This window comes from Sphaeramia orbicularis, chromosome 22 (genome assembly GCF_902148855.1).
Source record: "Sphaeramia orbicularis chromosome 22, fSphaOr1.1, whole genome shotgun sequence".
Classification (NCBI taxonomy): domain Eukaryota; kingdom Metazoa; phylum Chordata; class Actinopteri; order Kurtiformes; family Apogonidae; genus Sphaeramia; species Sphaeramia orbicularis.
The window spans coordinates 33,320,647-33,336,627 of record NC_043978.1 but is presented as its reverse complement, the minus strand read 5'-3'; the positions used below and the strand labels follow the sequence as shown (position 1 = coordinate 33,336,627).

General features: G+C 40.3%; 2 protein-coding genes across 2 annotated transcripts; one reads left to right on the top strand and one right to left on the bottom strand.

The window, feature by feature from the left end:
• Positions 1–217: 217 nt before the first annotated feature.
• Positions 218–4,529, bottom strand: ap5m1 (adaptor related protein complex 5 subunit mu 1). Its single transcript, XM_030127658.1, has 8 exons — positions 4,319–4,529; positions 3,556–4,216; positions 2,847–3,074; positions 2,620–2,759; positions 1,139–1,224; positions 944–1,056; positions 757–853; positions 218–670 (listed from the first exon to the last, which is right to left on the bottom strand). The coding sequence occupies exons 1-8, from the start codon at positions 4,384–4,386 to the stop codon at positions 588–590; spliced, it is 1,476 nt and encodes a 491-aa protein (XP_029983518.1). The 5' UTR covers positions 4,387–4,529; the 3' UTR covers positions 218–587.
• Positions 4,530–4,584: 55 nt separating this feature from the next.
• exoc5 (exocyst complex component 5) lies at positions 4,585–15,916 on the top strand. The gene is made up of 18 exons (XM_030127255.1): positions 4,585–4,775; positions 5,142–5,236; positions 6,592–6,739; positions 6,861–7,055; positions 8,469–8,533; positions 8,784–8,812; positions 8,945–9,054; positions 9,170–9,214; positions 9,299–9,439; positions 9,524–9,606; positions 10,669–10,878; positions 10,973–11,120; positions 11,252–11,360; positions 11,809–11,929; positions 12,018–12,104; positions 12,249–12,357; positions 12,543–12,758; positions 13,773–15,916. Exons 1-18 carry the CDS (start codon positions 4,749–4,751, stop codon positions 13,959–13,961), a joined length of 2,127 nt encoding a protein of 708 aa, XP_029983115.1. The 5' UTR covers positions 4,585–4,748; the 3' UTR covers positions 13,962–15,916.
• Positions 15,917–15,981: the final 65 nt, after the last annotated feature.

The window sequence follows — 15,981 nt, the reverse complement described above, 5'->3', positions numbered from 1 at the left end:
ACTAAGACAAACTTGTAGATGAAAATGGTAGAAAACATGTAAAATAATGCAATAAACAACTTGAATTAAATTTGGTATCTATTGCAAGTTCTCCAGTAACAACAGAACACTTAGATTTAATATCAACTATAGGGGCTGGTACTAAACTTTGGCACTGATTGAATTCCATGTGAACTGTGCATAAAAAATCCATTCCTTTTTTATACTAAATTTGAATATCTTCAGCATCAGTACATGTAGCTCACATGCAGACAACTTATCATGGTAAAGAGGTTTATTTTTGTTATACCACTGCTTTAACTGGAAAAACAGACAAACCATATATTGCACAATTATATGTTGTGTCTAAAAATACTGTAAAATACCAAGTAGCTGAAAAACAAAATTAAAGATTTGTATTGTCATATGTAGTTTTGGTGTTTTGTTAAAATGAGAAATTGGTATAGAAACAAACTATCATTCAGGAAGTGATATTCAAGCCAAGTTGTCAGTATCTATAACAGTGTCCAACATTATTGAACAATATCAAAACCTAGTCACTGGAAATGCTGGACAGGATAGTAAGTCCCATTTCTGTGTTGTCCAAACTACAGCATCATCTGTCCTGAAGACACCGGAGCAGCACCGGTTGAATTCCATATGAAGTATTCCTTGGATTGAAGTTCTCGGGCTGAAGATGAGATAGAGAAAGTATGTTCAGTTTCAGTAAAGATGTAATTAGTACATATTTAGACTCAGTTACTAATATAAGCTTACATGTTACAATCCGTGGTTTGGCAGATGAATAAACCTGCACTGAATGTTGGTCCACACAGCACCCAGACAGTGTCAGATCAGGCACTTTGAAATATAACTGTTAAGACAAAAGTTCAATTCTTTTTTATCATTTCACAAATTGTTATATGTAAATTACTTTCTGTTCAATAATTGCTACATAACTTACTTTAATGTAGGCTGTAAGTTCTGTGCAAAGGGGGTCGGTAGGTCCTGGCAATGGTCCTGAAAAGGTGATCTTTCCCTCCAATGTGACCTCACGTGATTTAGGAAACTTTTGTCCTGAATGTCAATGAGCAGTTTTAGTTTAATTTTTTTATTAGAGGTGATTACTTACTACAATACTGAGAAGCACAGAGCTTACCAAGGATCCACACCAGCAGGTTCTTCTCCTTAGAGACGTCTAATTGTCCGGAGTTCACCTTCATATCTACAATGCCCATCTGGTCTCTGCAAAAGCCAAAACAGCTATTAATAATAACACATAGCCGAACGTACAGGTTGAACAGAAACAGCCCTGAAAACATATGAATGTATTATGTTAAAGAGGTTTGATGCATGGACATAGTTTGTTATAATAAGACATATTTACCTGCTGTTAAAGGGCTTTCTTATTATTGCAAAGTTCACAGTTGAGCCTCAAAGATGGCAGGAATGGTAGTAGTTCAAGAGGATTCTAAACCCTTTTCTGGCTTGTTAAATTCTACTTTATTCCCTAACACTATTAATAATTGATTGATTGATTGATTGATGTGAATGAAGTGTCTATTACAATCTTTAGGAGCTAAACACAGTGCTTCTATCTAAAATGACCGAAAAGTGTCATAAGTGTTTAGAAAAAAAATGCTTCTAACATTAAAAATGTCAATGCATTATATTGCAGAGATATGAACTGAATTTATTCACAGCCATAGGCTGACATATCACTGTAACTGTATGTGGTGATAGAAACTAACACCAAGGCCAAGCTGAGGATGGGAACCAGCAAGAATCAACTTCCAGAGTAAAACCAAAGTGACAAAGTTATGCATTGGTGTTGTTTTCAAAACTAAACACAACTCTAAATTAAACCAATGAAGTCTGATGCAGAATGTTGTGAACCTATTAAGTTAATATGACATGTTCTTACGTTTGCTCATTTCAAAACTGTTATTACACAGTTCAAGCTAAACTACTGTAGCCCTGAGTTTGTTTGGACAATACCAAACCCAGTGCAGCAACACAAACCACATGCAAAAACAGATTTATGTTGCATTTATGTTTTTACTGTTACTATTTTCTGTCTGAAAAACAGAGCTATGATGAAACCTATCAGTGGATGTAACACCTGAAGATTATATGACATGACTGCCCATTATGGTATTAGGGAAAGTTGATACGATAATGGGAAATGAGCTATATATTAACTATAAATGACCTTCTATTGTATTTACATTCAGTATGTGATACAGTCTTAGAGACTATAGCATTAACTTTTCGTGGTTTTAGTAGCCATGCGTGCGTTCCAACACACTTCCACCTACTGTTTATTATATTACTCATTATCTGTCAGTTTACACTGAACAATCTATTTAAAGCCCTTTTTGGCCTATATCTGAAACATGCTTACTTTTAATTATTCATTATTGGAATTCAATATTCTTTTCATAGAGTTAAAAGGCTACAACTTACTCAGGTTAACAGTGAGTTTACTAGTTACTGTGCATTTTCTGAAGACAAGAATGATATGTGTTTTGAATCCTATTTTCAGTGCTTTTCGCCTTTCAAAAATACATGTCTATCAAATCACCTTTAAAATGACCTGTAGAAACTGTTCTCATATCTGTCATGTCTTGTGCTGTGTACCTGTTGAAAAAGGGCAGGTGTGCTTCACAGTACTCAAAACTGTTCTTCACACTCTCATGAAGCTTGAGGGTTGCTGACACAAGGAGCTGGTTCTCTTCATTCTTTAGCTGATATGAACCAAGGATGGGTGGCACAGGAACCTGTTGGAAATTTAGAATGTCATTAAGAATCAGATTTAAACTATTTTGAGTCAGATGAAATTAAGTTGGCATGTGTTGACAGTTTACCTGAGAGGTATAGCTGCACAGTCTAAAAGGCTCCAGAGGTGGAGAGAAGGGGAATTTATACGGTCCAGAGAAAGCAGAACCATCACAGTTATCTACACTGCTGGCAGTAAGAATACTAGAGTCCAGTGAAGTGACACAGGGATGAACTAAAATGTCTTGCAGTGGAGAACCATTGGGTGGCAGCGTGAGGGTCACTGTCACATTTGGTAGCACCCCCTCCACCTCACACTGTTAATAAAAAACAAAATGTATAAGAAAATTGATGTAAAAGCCAAATTATCAGATTAAAATAATACATGTAAAGAATAAAGATAAAACAAGTTAAACTTTTTGCTTGTTTATTTATTCATATAAAATGCTTTGTTTGCTTATAAAGGGAATTGACATAAGTGCAGTTTTATGTTCACTGACAAAGACAAAAATGTGAATGTGACAAAGTGGAATAAAAAAAGGGTTTTGGTCATGTATATGGACAAGCTAAGACTATTTGTTTTGAGAGAAGCTCAGTGGTATTTTTTTTTGTTTTGTTAAGTAGTGAACCCAGACTGAATGGCAAATTATTTTCTATACTATTTTGTATTTGGTTGTGATTATGTAATATGAGTCAAAACATACTACTTTTTTTTAAGTAAGGTTTGGATTTATTTGGAGTTTTACCCTTTACAGTAGCTTTAGATAAGGTGTGTATTTTCTTACATGGTTAACTTACTTTGCATGTCACAGTGCCATACACATCCCACAGATCTTGTCTGCTGCGGTTCCCATATTGCATAGAGCGTACCACCTCTACCACAGCTACGTTTACCACAGCTCGACCACGGTGTAGCCCTGTTTTCCAAGCTGGCTGCTTTTGGTTTCCAGCTGGTGTGGGCACAGTGGATGCCACAGGAGCCCCGAGAGATGGGACATCCAGAGGTGTTCCTAGTGGACATATCTGCAGGAGTACATTAGGAAGCATTGAAAGGCGAGAGGCCAGCCCCTCACTATCAGGTTTACCCCCAGAACCAAGAAGAAAAGTCTGTAGGCCTGCGAGGAGAGTGAGACCCTTGGAGACTGACAGTAGGCTTGCCAGAGGTGGCCGTGGCTCAGAGGGGACATCCACCAAAGGGAGGCAAGCTAGGATCAGAGGGCCTTGTGCGATGGCCAACACTGGCCAAAGTAAGCCCTTGTCACGACCATCCACACGCAGTTCCAGGGCTGGAGAGCGCTGACAGTGAAGGCAGTCATCCCTCAAAGCTGCATAGGGCTTGTCTGGGTCTGACAGTCCCAGCTCAGTGAGCAGGAGCTGCAGCACAGTGTCCTCCTCTGGGACCGACACATAAGACGAACCTGCCAGTCTCTTTGCACGGTGCTCCACAGTGGAAAACATCCTGTTAAGAGAAAAATAACACGTTTTAGGATATGAACGCCAGGTTTCATTCTTGAAGACTCATATAAACAGGAAGCGAATGATTGAGAAGTCAGATACAAACCTTGAAAAGCGAACTGATACATGTTCCCCCTTGTCGAGGGAAATTACCCATAAAGCACGTATACTCATTAGCCCAGATGCACCGGAGTTCTCAAATTATGGAAACGTGTGTCTTACAGCATTTTATCACTTTCATACTATCATTTGATAACCAATTTCCTTACTGCACGAATGATGAATCTAACGACTACGACATGTTTCCTTCCTTTTCCACGTGACATCAATCAGCTGACATGTGCACATGCGCATTGTCACTCGTCTATCCCCACCCTTCGTCCCCATACAGGAAGCTGAATGTTCAACTAGCGAGCTGTCAACAAAGGACAAAACTGTACAGTATCACCAAATCAATGTGGAGGTCGACGGTGCTTTCGACTTTGGGCACCTTATCGTAAATAACATTTCACCTCGGTGACAGTCCAGTCTCGAAGATGGCGACGACTGCTCAGCTGTTCGAGGTAAAATAACTACTGTTAGCTATCAGGCTAGCTCTGTAGCTAACTATTATTAACGGTAACGTTTTGAAACAGTAGTGTGTTATTTATCATAATGTATAGCGTGATTAAAATTAACCAACGTCTCAAAATAGTTCGGAAGACTATTACTTTATACCATAAGCTTGCAAGAATGGTGCAAATAAAGCTAATTTGAGTTTCATGGATAAACGTTAATGCTAATGAATGTGTAAAGCAACAATATAATTTCAGCGTTTCATCAAGTGGCTCTGGATTTTTTCGTGGAGAAACACAAGTCTGTTCTTGTATCATATAGTTTTATTGATCATTCGGAGGTCATCGTACATTCATAACTTCCTGTGCTCGCAGGAGCCCTTTGATGCAGACGAGTACATCGAGAGGTTGGCGTGGAGGACCCCTGGAGGAGGCTCCAAAGGGGGGGCAGAGGCATTTGACCCCAAAAGGTACTGAGGGCGCATCTTATACACATTTGCACACATTTCACTTTATCATCTACATGAGCCAAAGAGAACCAGAAAACTTGAAAAATCACAAGTTATGTGTTCTTGTGGTGTGTATCTAAAATTTTATTTCAATTATGAAGGAAACATTTGTTATCAAGAGTATTTTTCACATCACCCAAGAAGCACAAAGACATACAGTTGAAATGCTTACTAGAATTTGCATGAAATTTAGTTTTTTAAAAGATCCTAACTTACCCACCATTACCATTACCATAGTACATTACAAAACCAAGCTTAGTTTAAATAGTGTACTTTTACTGTAATGTTCACACTCAGTGGATCATAGAGGATCATATTTACTATATGAATCATTTAAGTATGACACAGTTTAAGTGATGACTAACTCTAAACTTTTGCTGAGGTTGACATGTTTCTCTATTATGTTTCACTATCACAAGAACCCACTTAAATGTGTACGCACACCATACCCATTAACATATTATTGTTCTCTCACAGCTTCCAAACTTACACTTATTTCTCACTGCACTATAGTTTGTACTGCTTGAAGCTATGTACTTATATCTGTATTTTTAGGTTTGTCTTTTTACTGTATGATTTTAATGTATTTTTCAGTTATTAGTCTCAGTTTCTGAATAGTTTTGTCAAACTGAGACAGTACTCTTGTATGTATTGAATATCTGAAGTGCTGTGTTGAAGAAAAACAGGAAAATATGTTTAGAAATTCATGGTGTGTTTTTTCAGTGGTTGTGGTGATGTTTACACTTGGGTCCCAACTTTCTTCTTGTAAGCAAAAATGCCACAACAGTTTAACTATACTGTAGATCCATCCTGCCTTATCTATTTCCTCCACAAAAATGTTGCCACCACCTCCTTGGAAGCTCTTAGTGAGGAGTCAGAGACAACATATCTTTGGAGGCCACCATACTGTGAGTCACCAGCCAAGGAATGAGTGTCTATTGGGAAGGGATGGGAGATGTCTTTAAGCTGTAGCCAGTGCTGAGGGAATTAGTCAAGAGATTATACACTCATCATTTTGGGATGTTTCCTACTCTGTGAAATGTGGTGCTGACTTAGAACATTTGCTCTGCAGTCCTGATGGCACTTAAAATGCAGCTGACGAAGCTGCTAGTTTTCAGAGCTTCTTAAGTATGGGGACCCAGGAATTAAACATTCTGCACTATTCTGTAACTATTAACTATAGCTGTGAGGTCAGTGGGACAGATTTAACCTTGCTGATGCAAATGACTCCTCTAGACTAAGTGCCTGTTTGTGTATTTAACCTGTTGTTTTGATCTGTGCGAAGTTCTTCACTGGCACATTTTTTTTTGTAATAGGCTGTTGGAAGAATTTGAGAACCACATAGAGGAGCTGAAGCAGCTGGATGAGAAGATCCAGCGGAAAGTGGAGAAGCTTGAGCATCAGTGTCATCGTGAGGCCAAGGAATTTGCACACAAAGTGCAGGACTTGCAAAGGAGCAACCAGGTATGTTGTACAGTCAAAGGAGCTCAGTGACACCCACATTAAATAGTTTTTGTGTTATTCATGCCACTGATTGGCACTTTCTTCATATTTTGTACATGTTCTCCTTTCTTCATCAATTCAGGTGGCCTTTCAGCATTTCCAGGAGCTGGATGAACATATCAGCTATGTGGCAACCAAAGTTTGTCACCTTGGTGACCAGCTTGAAGGGGTGAACACACCCCGGCAAAGGGCTGTGGAAGCTCAGCGTCTGATGACCTACTTCAACGAGTTCCTTGATGGAGACCTTCGCAGTGATGTGTTTAATAACCCAGACAAGGTGAGCATGCTGCACATTATCTCCATTCACTTTATTGGAGGTGTGTGTAACCATTAAGAAGGACCCCCACTGTGACATTGCTGGAGGTGAGAATGAACAGGATTATGAGGTAAACCATCCATATTAATTTGTCAAGTTTATCCCTTTAGTTGGATCCCTGGGCTAATTTGGATTAATAAACTGTCATTTGCTGTCTGACAATAGCTGCCTGATTGACTAGCATGGATGTCAACATGCGCATGTCAACCCTAATTGCATTTACTGTAGGTTGTCTAGGAGTGAGAATTTGGTTGGTCCACAGCTTTGTGTCGCATTACAGCAGGAAAGAGCTTGTGGCAAGAAAGTGCATGTAAGGGAGGTGATAACAAGCATTCTAAGAGATGAAATGTACACATCATGCCTACGCAGAGGCTGCGTTGATGATGACAAATGACTGCTGACCCTTGAAAGTTTGATTTTGCAGTTTTGTAAGTAACAGTCGAGAGATTGGAATGCTTTAGATTAATTCCTGTTATTATAACATCATTACTGGATACAGCGTTCTCGGTCTGGGGGTCAATCCCAAAGACGAGCACCACAGATGGAGCTAGTTTTCCGGAGAGGCGTACAGAAATATCTGGCCAGATTCCTTTTCCTGAGCATACCTCCAGATGAGGAGGAAAGAGGAAAGCTGCAAGTGAATAGCTGAAGGGGGATGGCTTTGCTAATCCTTCTGAAAGGGAGGGCTGGGCCGCCAGCGTGGAGACAAGTGCTGCTAAACCCTGACTGCAGGGAGACGGCTACATTACTTACATGGGATTTAGCTAATCTTAGCTGGGGGACAGATACTTAGAAAACCTTCGCCGAGCAGAAAGGCTGGATCCTCCTCACGGGAGCAGAGTAATGATGTTAGCTGAGGCAGGCATCTGCGGGAACAGAGGAGTTGCGGACGGCGGGCCTTTCGTAGGTCTGGGGCTTTTTCAGCCAGCATGTATGTCAGGAGGGGCAGGGGGAGGGGGGTTCTTGACAGGGCCCCCTTTTTTAGACAGATATCCCTGGCCGGACAGATTATTGAAGGCGATTTAGACTCCTGTGGGATTACAGCCCATTCAGAAAAGGCATGCCAATAAAGAGTTGGATGTGGTGCTAAGTCAGGACTGCTGCTGTCGCTGCTGCCGATGCCCAGGTGAGCGCAGCCTGTCTGTTATCAGCTCCCTGTTCAACATGGGGAGGTGCAGGAGGGCTGCTCTAAGATGATGATCCCCCAAGTGGAAACATTGCCAGCGGCCTGCCCGCTCTGTCTGGATGTCCACCTCTCATGGTCCTGTCTTGCTCTCTCTCTTTTCCATCACTTGACATCTCTTTCTCTCTCTCTCTCTCTCTCTCTCTCTTTCTCTCACATACACACACACACACACACACACACATTCTCAGATTAAGGAGGCTGCGGATATCATTCAGAAGCTGCATCTCATTGCCCAGGAGCTGCCATTCGACAGGTGAGTCAGGCGTCCTGGAGGCAGCTTTAGACAAGAGCACTGTCAAACATGGTGAAGTTGGTGTTTTAGGGCTACCGTTTATTCCTGACAATGTTAACTCGTCATAGTAAATAGCAAGTCTTTAAGCATATTAGTTTACCATATCTGTATATGTTCACCAGAAATTAAACACAGATTCACTTTTAAATGCTCTAGTGTAGTCTATGGTCTAATTGACTCATTAGTGATTAGTTTTGTTTTCCTCTGACAGATTTGCAGATGTGAAGGCCAAAATTGCAAGTAAGTTTGTGAAATTAACACTGTTTTTAATGCAACTTGTTCTCAGTACTCCATATTTTTTATATATAATAGGGGACAGTGTAACTTTGTGTGTGAGCTTTGTGTGTCTTTGTTTGTGTTTGCTTTGTTCAGGTAAGTACCATGACCTGGAGAGGCAGTTAATCCAGGAGTTCACGGCTGCCCAACGCAGGGGTGAGATTGGACGTATGCGGGAGGTGGCAGCAGTTCTGTTACATTTCAAGGTGACCTATAAGAGTCATGTCTGATGTCTACATTTTGTCTGATCTGTAGCCGGTGATGTTGAACCTACATGTTCAGTATTGTATGATGTGATGTTGTGTTGTGTTTTCTTTAAAGGGCTATGCACACTGTGTGGACGTCTATATCAAGCAGTGTCAGGAAGTGAGTCGACATGTTCTTACTTTTTCGTAATAGTTTGTTTTATTATCAACAGACTGCTCATTAACCCTTTGCTTGACTTGCTAGGGGGCCTACCTGCGAAACGATGTGTTTGAGGACACAGCAGTTCTTTGCCAGAGGGTCAACAAGCAAGTTGGTGAGGTCTTCAGCAGCCCAGAGACTGTTATGGCAAAACTCATTCAGAACATCTTTGAGAACAAATTACAGGTATATCCTCTTCTCTCTATTAGTTTAAAGTTATTTAGATACCTTTTTTGTGTTATATTAAATTGAATGGATTTCTGTGTGCAGGCCCATGTGAAGGAGAAACTTGATAACACTCGACATTCTGATGTGGAGCAATATCTTAAGAACCTCTATGATCTTTATACCAGGTAATTAACTTGGTCTCTTGTTTTTGTGCTTCTGATGCAGTGACTGACATGGCTGCTGTCTGTTCTATTTCACTATTTCATGAGTGCAATCTATTTATTCACATAGTTTTTCTTCAAAGGAATTTCTTCTAATTCGACACTAGCTCACATTTAGACTCAAGGATGAACAGATAAAATATTGATGGACAAAGACTGAAGTTACTGACTTGACAAAACTCAATGATTCATGTACAAAAATTTATGCAAATATGGAACAGGACAAAATGATGAAGTGGTGACTTTGGTGACCTGATTTTATATCCAAAAAGATACCTACACTGTGATATCATAGTACTATATAAACACAGTCTTCTGGTTAATATTAAACACGATAACTCAGGAACTGTTTCACATTTGGTCAAATAAGGAATTGGCACCCTTATGCTTGGTGCCTATTTTAAACTACACATATCTTCTGAGCTGCTGGGTAGAAGTATGTCTGAAACGTACGATATGATATTATACCGCCCCCCCAAAGGGGAGGCAAGGGGTATTGTTTTTGGTTAGGTTTGTTTGTTTCTTTGTTGTTAACATTCTAGCAGCAAAACTATTGCTTCAATTCCTACCAAATTTGGTTTATAGATTGCCAGTGATCCAGAATAGATCTGATTACATTTTGGGATAGTACGTCAAAGTTCAATTTTTTTTATGAATTTTAAAAATCTTTTTTTTTTCCCCATTTACTTATAATGGGCGAAATTTCAAATTGTAGCAGCAAAACTTTTGGTTGAATTCATACCAAATTGGGTTTATAGATTGCCAGTGACCCAGAATAGATGTGATTACATTTTGGGAAAAGTGAGTCAAAGTTCAAAATTTCAATGAATTTTTTTTTTTTTTCTTTCATTTACTTATAATGGTCAAAATTTCAAATAATAATAATGTCTATAAAAACATTAATTCTGTTTCAATTTATTTCAAACTTGGCACATACATATATGATTCCTTTTTATTCATCCTACATGCATACTCATTAAATATTGCACTCATAGTTTATATGTTAAATCAATACTACTTCCTCAGAACCACCACTTTAGCCACCAAGCTGACAGAGTTCAACCTCGGCTCAGACAAGCACACCTTCCTGTCTAAGCTCATAAAGAGCATCTTCTCCACCTACCTGGAAAGTTACATAGACATGGAGAGAGAATACCTTCGTACTCGTGGTGCCATGATTCTGCAGCGCTACTATGACTCCAAGAACCACCAGAAACGTCCAATCGGCACTGGAAGGTCAGATTCTGAATCTCAGTTTCTTTCCAAACTACTGCAATTTTGGCTTTGATGTTTTGTAGGTGTAATAATATCTCTCCATGTCCTGCCACAGTATCCAAGACTTAAAGGAGCGGATCAGACAGCGTACCAATCTTCCCCTGGGCCCCAGCATTGACACCCACGGGGAGACCTTTCTGTCACCAGAGCTTGTGGTCAACCTGCTGCAGGAGACACGCCATGCCTTTGAGAGATGCCACAGGGTGAGGCTATGCCGCCTGCTGCATTAAATTAATATTATGTGTTTTAGGAAAACTAGTTTCTGGAAAGAAAAAAAAATCCTCCTGAGCTCAAATTATTAAATATATCTTCCTTTTTGTTTGGTGTAACTCAGCTTTCAGATCCTGCTGACCTTCCCAAGAATGCCTTCTCAATCTTCCTGCTGCTGGTTGACCATCTCTGTGTGGAACACATTGACTACGCCCTAGAGATCGGCCTCTCAGGTACAGGCAGCTCAAATAAATCTAACTTGTACTTGCTGTGTGTTGATACTGGAGGAGATAAATCCAGTCAGTCACACTGGGCAGAAGACAGCTGCTGCACATAGATTGTACACATTCAGAGGCTTGATCCTCGATGGGACACAAATCACTAAGTTATGACCTTCCCAGTATCACCAATGAATAACACCGACCAACCAGGTGAGCAATACCTTGTGAGGGACCAGAAAACACCTCCCATTACTGATATCATAGCATACTGTTGTTTGAAAAGAAAGGGAAAAAATGACATATTGGTCCTTGACATAAGCAGACTGTGTCTCTTTGGCGTTCAACATTCAAGGTGTACAATACCTGTATAAATATGCACCTGCAAAGTATGATCTTAAATCAACTTTTGGATTATCATTATTATTTATGCTATTATCAGGAATGTCTGTTTCGTTTACAGCGATTCCCTCAGCAGATGCCAAAAATGCCAACCTGTACTTCCTGGATGTGGTTCAGCAGGCAAACTCTATCTTCCACTTGTTTGACAAGCAGTTCAATGACCAGCTAATGCCTCTAATAAGGTCAGGGTTAAAAGTTAAACCACTGTATTTAGTTTTTTGTACACCTACAGAGACCCCTGAATTTACATTTTAAAACCTGTCTTTTCAGCTCATCACCAAAGCTGGCAGAGTGCCTACACAAGAAGAAAGAGGTGATTGAACAGATGGAAGTGAAACTGGACAATGGGATAGACAGGTCTGTGGGTTTTGATTTTAAAGCAACCTGCTTTTTTTTATCTTGTGTTTTTATTGTGTACAGAACATGTCCAAAATATGATATAATGACAAATGATCTTTAGAATCAGTTTTCTTAGAAACTATTTTTTCCTCCCACACACAGAACACTGAACTGCATGGTGGGGCAGATGAAGCACATTCTGGCAACAGAACAGAAGAAGACTGATTTTAGACCCGAAGACGAGAATAATGTCATGATCCAGTACACTACGGTAAAGGATACAGCCTTGTCCGCTGAGCTCACACGCAAATCAAAACAAATCAGCAAATGACACTAATCAAATCATGCCCTGATTATCTGACTAAATGTAAATGTTTGATTTAGTTTGTTCTAATAAATCGGTCAATGTCAAGTTTTTCCAAATGTCATTCCTCGGTATGTCTCCTCTCTTGGCAGGCCTGTTCCAAGGTCTGCGCCTACGTCAGTCGGCAGGTGGAGCACGTGCGGAAGTCCATGGATGGGAAAAATGTAGACACAGTGCTGACGGAGTTGGGCGTTCGTTTCCACCGCCTCATCCACGAGCACCTACAGCAGTACAGTTACAGCTCGATGGGAGGCATGCTGGCCATCTGCGACGTGGCTGAATACCGACGATGCGCCAAGGACTTCAGGGTGAGCGGGGGGGCATAGGTCCAGGAGACTCTGATCACAGGGCAACACGTTTGTTGTAGATTTGTCATATATTTTGTTGATGATTAGCTTAAGAGGCTTACTTGCTTTTCCTGTTTTAAGATAATATCTGAATACATTTGAGAATATTGTAGCTTTTGCTCATGTTTTTCTTGAGTTGCAGCGAGTGATGGGAAGGTTGCTGCTGAAGTGTAATGAACTGTTAGTATCTAATCTTTGTTTAAAAAAAACTATTTTGATTATGAAAATAATGTTTTAACAAGTGTAATATCATTTATGCTGAAAGGTCCTAGATACATGAATAACCAGGCAGTGTAATTACTGTCGAACTTGTGTTAAAAGCTCTTCAAAACAGCTTGAATTAAGATTTGATACTGTACGATATTTAGACACAGCACAGAAAATCCATAACGTTTATTGAACGTCCAATACAAAAAGGCGTTATTGTCCAACATTATGGCCTTCATCTTGGTGTGATTGTCTTATCACATCAGGACATGGAGGACATAAATTATGAGGAGTGGTCCAAATTCAGACAAAAAACAAACTGCAAAATTCGATTGCATACTGCCAAATGAATGGAGCCTGTCATTATTTAGATTTGTGAAAATCATTCTGCATTATTGTTATCAATGTTATCATACTGTTGTTTATCCCTACAGTTGTCCTAAAATATGGGTAGAATATGCATTTAAAAATGCAAAGAAAAAGGTGGTGAAGATAAATGATAATAGAATGCATGCTATTTTCAGTACAAGTTTTTTTTTAAATTTGGCAAAAAATAACATATTCACATGTAACCCCTTTGTAATCACAAAGATTTTGATTCATTTTTGATTCATAACTAAATTTCATTTATTTTGTAATTGCACAACACATTGTAACAGATTACCTGCCAGCACTGTAACATGTTAAAATTTGTAATAACAGGCTTAATTTTGTTGAAAGTGTATATACTTTACATGGCCTAAGTTTGGGTTTTTTTGTGCACTGCAGGTCCCTCTGGTGCTTCAACTCTTCGACACACTCCATGCCCTCTGTAACCTCCTGGTTGTTGCCCCCGACAACCTGAAGCAGGTCTGTTCTGGTGAGCAGCTAACCAATCTGGACCGGAACCTCCTGCACGCCTTTGTCCAGCTCAGGGTGGACTACCGGTCGGCCAGACTGGGTCGCCATTTCAGTTAATGACTGACTCAACACCTTGCTGCTCTCCGTCCAGTAACGCAGCCCCCGTATGCTTCGATGAGATGATGCACCTTGAAGATGAAAACCCATCCCTGCATACAGACTGTCCTGGGATTGCTTTGTACATCATGGAAACAAAGGCCACTCCTCGTAGAATGAGGGATATGTGCATTTTATCTTTTTTTTTCATGTTGATTTCTCTAAACTGATGATGTCTTTTGAGTTTAATTTTCATTTGTTTTTAAATACTAATTCATGAAGTCCACATGGTTCAATTTCTGGCGTATTATATGTAAATGGACGACACTGATTTCTGCGCTTGTGTAAAAGATTTTTGATTGTGCCAAATATATATATATACATATATACATTCTGTGGCTGCACAGGAATAAAACCTAAAGCTGCTGTAAAGAGAGACTGTCAACAGTCAGAGCTGCAGTAACATTGTGTATTGAGTACAGCTACCCCTTATCATTAACTGTAGACGGCCTGACAGAGAAAGCCTGCTGAAGCATGAGATAGTGTTCTGTCTGGCTCAGAAAGACACATGACCACCTATGTAACCTTTGACCTCTGAACTCAAAGCAGAGGTCAAGAGGCCATCACAGACAAGTGTGAGCCGAGCTACGAGCAGGTCTGAGAACCTCTCCTGAGGTTTGGGTGGTCCCTTGTTTGGCTCAGGTGACTGATGTGATGGGTCACTGACTATGTGTCACTGTAATTGCACAGATCAACACTCGCTCATCCAGGGACGCACACAGTCCAAACACATTGTTGGCTGGATCTGCAGTATTTCTGGGTCAGGGGACACTTAAACATTGGCCTCTGCTGATTAAAGAAACAAATTAGAAGAGACTTGTTACACAGTGCGTCTTGAATGTCAACAGTTTATTGAGAAAGAAAAGATTGTTTCCCAGTGTTTTGAAACTGTCTGCTACTCAAAGCCGCTCCCACTGTACTGCCCTTTACCTTAATTAGTGACCAATTCATAACATGTTGCATTTACCACTGTCCTTCTTAAGAAAACCCTTCATAAACGGGAAGCTGTGAATTGGAAGTCTCTGCGAATGTCACTTTCAAAGTGAGATGAAATAGTCTTCTTTTCTATGAAAGTCATCAAGTATTCATGGGAATTCTTGCCACCAGAGTAAAGTTCTTTCTTAGACTTCAGGAAGTGAGCGGAGCCAGAGGGGATTAGATATCTACGAGTTGATGAATTGTGTGCAGTAGTCATGGACTGGGGAGAGCCGGGGAGATAGAGACGCCTGAGAGCTCAGTTCCAGCTCCGGCTGGTTAGTGTTGTGTAGAAGGTACACACAGTGCTGTGCAAGTTCAAACAACATAATTAATTAGGCTAATATTAATATTATCAATGCCACATAAATTCAATTCTCTCAGCCCTAATCACAACTGGATAGCTTGTAAAAATTATTTTGTTAGGCCCTGATGCAAACAGTGGGTCTTTTCCAAACATTTGAAAACTATTTGTTTTTGCAGCGATTAATGTGCGCGGTTCAGGAAGGGGTTGGGGGAGAGAAGCCAGGCCAGGGACGATAACTGGTGTGGAGACGGAGGCAGAGGCGCAGCCTGGCCCCAGGGACTCCCAGCGCAGGCACATGGAAGAGGGGGAGGGATGTGTTTTTTGGGGTGGCTGTTTGAGCAGGTGGAGGGGATTAGTAATGCTGTCAACACTGGAGAGCTGGATAAGACTGTCCTCTCTTACTCGTCAGTTTGAGCAGCACTTGCATACACATTCAGAAACATAAAGACACCAGCACACAAACACAGCAGCTTCAGGACGAGTCAAACCTGTCCATGATTGAACAACACAGTCGATGAAGTTACACTTTTAGCTCTATTTGTTTTGTTAACTGCTTCCTCCTGCAAGAGGTTAACTCATCCATATCCTCCCATTAAATCAACAATGTTCACTGAACACTTCATATTAAAAAAAAACAACAACTTCCCAGTAACATAGTGGTTAGTAATTGTAGCTATAGGAAATAATGCTTTTTGGGGT

Excerpts from the sequence above, each read along its gene's own strand:
- ap5m1 (XM_030127658.1), bottom strand. The coding sequence starts at position 4,386 with ATGAGTATACGTGCTTTATGGGTAATTTCCCTCGACAAGGGGGAACAT. Across the intron at positions 3,075-3,555 it reads ATGGCACTGTGACATGCAAA|TGTGAGGTGGAGGGGGTGCT; the intron begins GTAAGTTAACCA and ends TTTTATTAACAG. Across the intron at positions 2,760-2,846 it reads TGTGCAGCTATACCTCTCAG|GTTCCTGTGCCACCCATCCT; the intron begins GTAAACTGTCAA and ends AATTTCCAACAG.
- exoc5 (XM_030127255.1), top strand. The coding sequence starts at position 4,749 with ATGGCGACGACTGCTCAGCTGTTCGAG. Across the intron at positions 6,740-6,860 it reads ACTTGCAAAGGAGCAACCAG|GTGGCCTTTCAGCATTTCCA; the intron begins GTATGTTGTACA and ends TCATCAATTCAG. Across the intron at positions 11,930-12,017 it reads CAGCTAATGCCTCTAATAAG|CTCATCACCAAAGCTGGCAG; the intron begins GTCAGGGTTAAA and ends CTGTCTTTTCAG.